This window comes from Leishmania mexicana, chromosome 12 (genome assembly GCF_000234665.1).
Source record: "Leishmania mexicana MHOM/GT/2001/U1103 complete genome, chromosome 12".
Taxonomy (NCBI): domain Eukaryota; phylum Euglenozoa; class Kinetoplastea; order Trypanosomatida; family Trypanosomatidae; genus Leishmania; species Leishmania mexicana.
This window is the reverse complement of record NC_018316.1, coordinates 215372-218844: the sequence shown is the minus strand read 5'-3', so window position 1 is coordinate 218844 and position 3473 is coordinate 215372. Positions and strand designations below refer to the sequence as shown.

At 59.9% G+C, this 3473-nt stretch overlaps 1 protein-coding gene across 1 annotated transcript; it reads left to right on the top strand.

Annotated features, from left to right (window-relative positions):
* Nucleotides 1–1008: 1008 nt before the first annotated feature.
* On the top strand, nucleotides 1009–2832 carry LMXM_12_0480 (hypothetical protein, unknown function; the record flags this gene model as incomplete). The annotated part of the gene is made up of 1 exon (XM_003873104.1): nucleotides 1009–2832. The coding sequence occupies one exon, from the start codon at nucleotides 1009–1011 to the stop codon at nucleotides 2830–2832; it is 1824 nt and encodes a 607-aa protein (XP_003873153.1).
* Between the last annotated feature and the right edge of the window lie 641 nt (nucleotides 2833–3473).

Sequence of the window (3473 nt, the reverse complement as noted above, 5' to 3'; positions counted from 1 at the left end):
CCCCTCCCCTCCCCTCCCCCCACTCCGATATTTCTCTTACGCCCCCTTCCCCTCCCTGCCCCTTCTCTCTCTCTTTCGACCCCGATCTCTTTATCTTGCGTATACCTCATTGCCAGCCCCAACCCCTCTTTTACACTCTCCACGTCTCGCTGCGGCCGGCACCGCCACTGTCACGCTGTCGTGCGGGCTGACTCCTGTGCCCTCGCACCTTTTTTTTCCGCTTCGCCTTTTTTTTCTGACGTTGCCGTAACTCGTCAGTGCTTGCATATTTCCATTTCCATCTCTTCGTTGTTGTTCCTCTCCCCCCTTTTCTCAGCTGACAGCGTGCTGCATAGACGTATAAAACCAGAGTGCCAAACGAACGCATCCATACACCCGATAGACTTATTGCCTCCACCGGGACTTGCTTGGTCTGATTGCCTGTATGCTCCACGCGCGGGGGGGGTGGACACGAAGGTTACACATACATCCCCTCTACCCCCTCTGTCCTTTCCCACCATCACACGCAGGCAGACACAGAGACACACACGCGCACACACATATAGAGACAAGGACGGAAAAGGCAACCCCCTCCCCCCAAAAAAAGGCGAGGACACGAAGGAACGCATATTGCCTGCTTTCTGCTTGAGCGTGTATGCGCGTCTCGCTCGCTCTCTCTCTCTCTCTCTCTGTCTGTCTGTCTGCGTGTGTGTGTACGTTTGCCGTTTTTCTGGGCTGCCCCCCTCCCTTCCTCACTTCGTAGTGTCTGTGCGTGTTTTCTTGTTTTTCTTCCCCCCGCCAGCCTTGTGGGTCGTCGTGTCTTGCAACGCCTTCTCGTCTTGATCTTGTGCTTGCGCCATCCCTTTTGAGCATCCAAACAGCGCTGCTCGCTCGCGGCGCGCCATCCTTTCTTTCTTAATATTGTGTCCTCGGTCCCTCTGCTCGCTCGACGCTGTTATCGGCAACTATCACGTGTCATCGTTGCTGGCACTGCCGCGCGCTCTTTCGCTTTGCGGTTGGTATCCTACCATGCCGAACTCTGCTCGCGTACCTCAACGCGACTCCGACGTGGCTGCGGCCGCCTCGGCGATGGAGGCGCCCTCTTCGCCGAGTGTTGATAACAAAGCCGTCCGCGATGCGAGCACCCCCGTAGCATCGCTTGGTGCCTCCTCCGGGTTCTCTGTGACGTGCAGTATGCCCTCTGGTGGTGTGGCGCACACCTGTGTGAAGATAGCCACCGGCGCCGCCCCCTCGGACGAGGTCTCGGCCTTCACCAACGCTCTTCTATTATCGGGCAACTCAACCCCGCTCGCAGGCACACTTACAACGAAGACGGAGACTAGCTTTATGAACGTGGCGAGCTTTAACAACAGCGCCACCGTCGTTACGGGTGAGTTGCCGAGCCTGCAGAACGAGCATGCTGCCATGGCGGTGGCCTCTTGCTTTGATACTAGGCCGAGGGTCACAGAGGCACTGGCAGCGGCGGCCAGCGCCACGAATCGACCGTCGCTACTGCGTCCACTGGGGAGTGCTCCGATTGAGGATAGTGGCGGTCAGATGCAACGTGCTGGCGAGGCGGACGCCCCAGTGCAGGGTCAAACCGCTGCGCCTCCCTCTTCTCCCCTAATGGAAACGGGCAGCTTCAGTGCCTCTTTCAGCGGAGACGGCAGCAGCCGCCGCTTCCACACACTGCCCAGCGGGCTATCAGAGGATCTGCGGCTCACGCAGACAGCGTGCTACCTGGCCCCGCTCGGCTCTGCCGGAAGGCGCGAGGTGCAGCGGAGTGGCAATGACATCGACGTTCGGTGGGTGGCTGAGGAGGAGAGCCTGGCGGCAGCAGAGCCTGCACGACAAGCCGCAGGGAACGACGGCTTTGCTGCCGAGGGAAGCGCAGGCGCGACGGTTGCTGCGACGCAGCGTGCGTCGACGGATGTGCGTGCTGCTACGTGCACGGCTCCAGCCAGCAACATCAGTACCACTGTCACGGCAATTGGAATCGACGCTGCCGCACCTCTCTGTCCCGAATTTGAGGTACTAGCGACGGTTCCAGCGCCTCTAGTTGAGCGAGTGCCGATGCGCATCCATTGGTGTTGCGCGGCTCACTGGCGCGCGGTGCAGCGCACAGAGCGAGGGGCTCAGTGGGCCGTCGACGGCGCCCCTGCGGATGTGTATTGCGTGCCAGCCCACCGGCACGCGAAGAGGGAGCGGCGGAGCTTGTCGACCTCTTGCGTGGAGACCATGCTGGAGTTGGAGCGGGACGGCAGTGGTTTCTCGGGTACGGGCGAGAACACGTGGTGGCTCCGTGATGCGGCGGGCGCGGTGAAGCCGCAGCACTGGGAGGTGCAGAGCCTTTTGCCAGCTGCTGACGCGCCTGCCTCAACGTTGTACGACGACAGCAACCATGCCGCCGTGGACGAGAAGCACGGCTCGCTCAAGACTCACTCGGGCTTGCTGCACGTGCACAGCCACAGCTGCACTGATACGCTGACGTGCGAGTTCTGCGGCCACGCGGTCGAGACGTACTACTCTGAGAACTGTGACGGCGAGGCGACGGAGGCTAGCACGCCGACGACCGAGACGGGGCGTGTGTACAGTGCTCCGCTTGGGCGGTTTCAGGGCTGTCACGGCTGTGCTTCGGCAGGAGCGTGGTCGCTATCTTCTTCCAAACTTCTGGCGTGCAGGTCGAATCACCCGAGCATCTTTATGCCGCAGGTGCTGTTGTCCTCCTCGGAGTCGGCAGAGACGACGGTGGACTTGGACATGAGCAGCGCCATCTCATCCGTCGATGTGCCGTCGTGGTCGGACAGCGCACGCGAAGAGGCGCTGATGGCAGCCGTCGCACTACTCCAGTAGAAGACTTTCCTGACAGTCAATGTGGGGTGCGTGAAGTGAGGGAGACACGGGACTCCTCGTGTGCTCTCAGTCTTTGCATCGTGCCGGTCGCCGAGCCCTTATGTGTGGATTTATTCTCATTCTGTCACTCCCAGGCAGGTGCGCGCGCCCCCCTCCCCCCGTCACCTAAGCACTTCGGCATAACGGCAGTCCACCACAGAGGCGCCGAGGACGTCAAAGGACTAGGTATAACGGTGGTGGGAGGTGTGGAGGGCAGTGAGTAGACTCTGCGGGGCGGCCTGGCTGCGTCATCCATCTCTGTGCTCTCTGTTGTCCGCTGTTCTCTTCTGCCGTTTAGCTCGCATGTTTCCTTTTTCTTTTTGTTCCCTCTGTCTCGTCGTGAAGGATATCGTGTATATATATAGGTGTGTGTGTGTGTATGTGTGCGTGTCGGTGCTGGTTCTGTGTGTGTGGGTGTCTTCGCGCCTGGATCAGCCCCCTCCCTCCCTCCCCTCCTCCTGGTTACTGCTGACTTGTGTTTTGTTTCCTTCTATCTTGTGTTTGTTCCCTCGCATTTTTTTTTCTGTCTCTGCTCGTGATTTATCAGCGACGCGGTGCCCTGCCCTGCCCCCTTTTTCCACCCTTTTTTTGTGTTTCGTCCC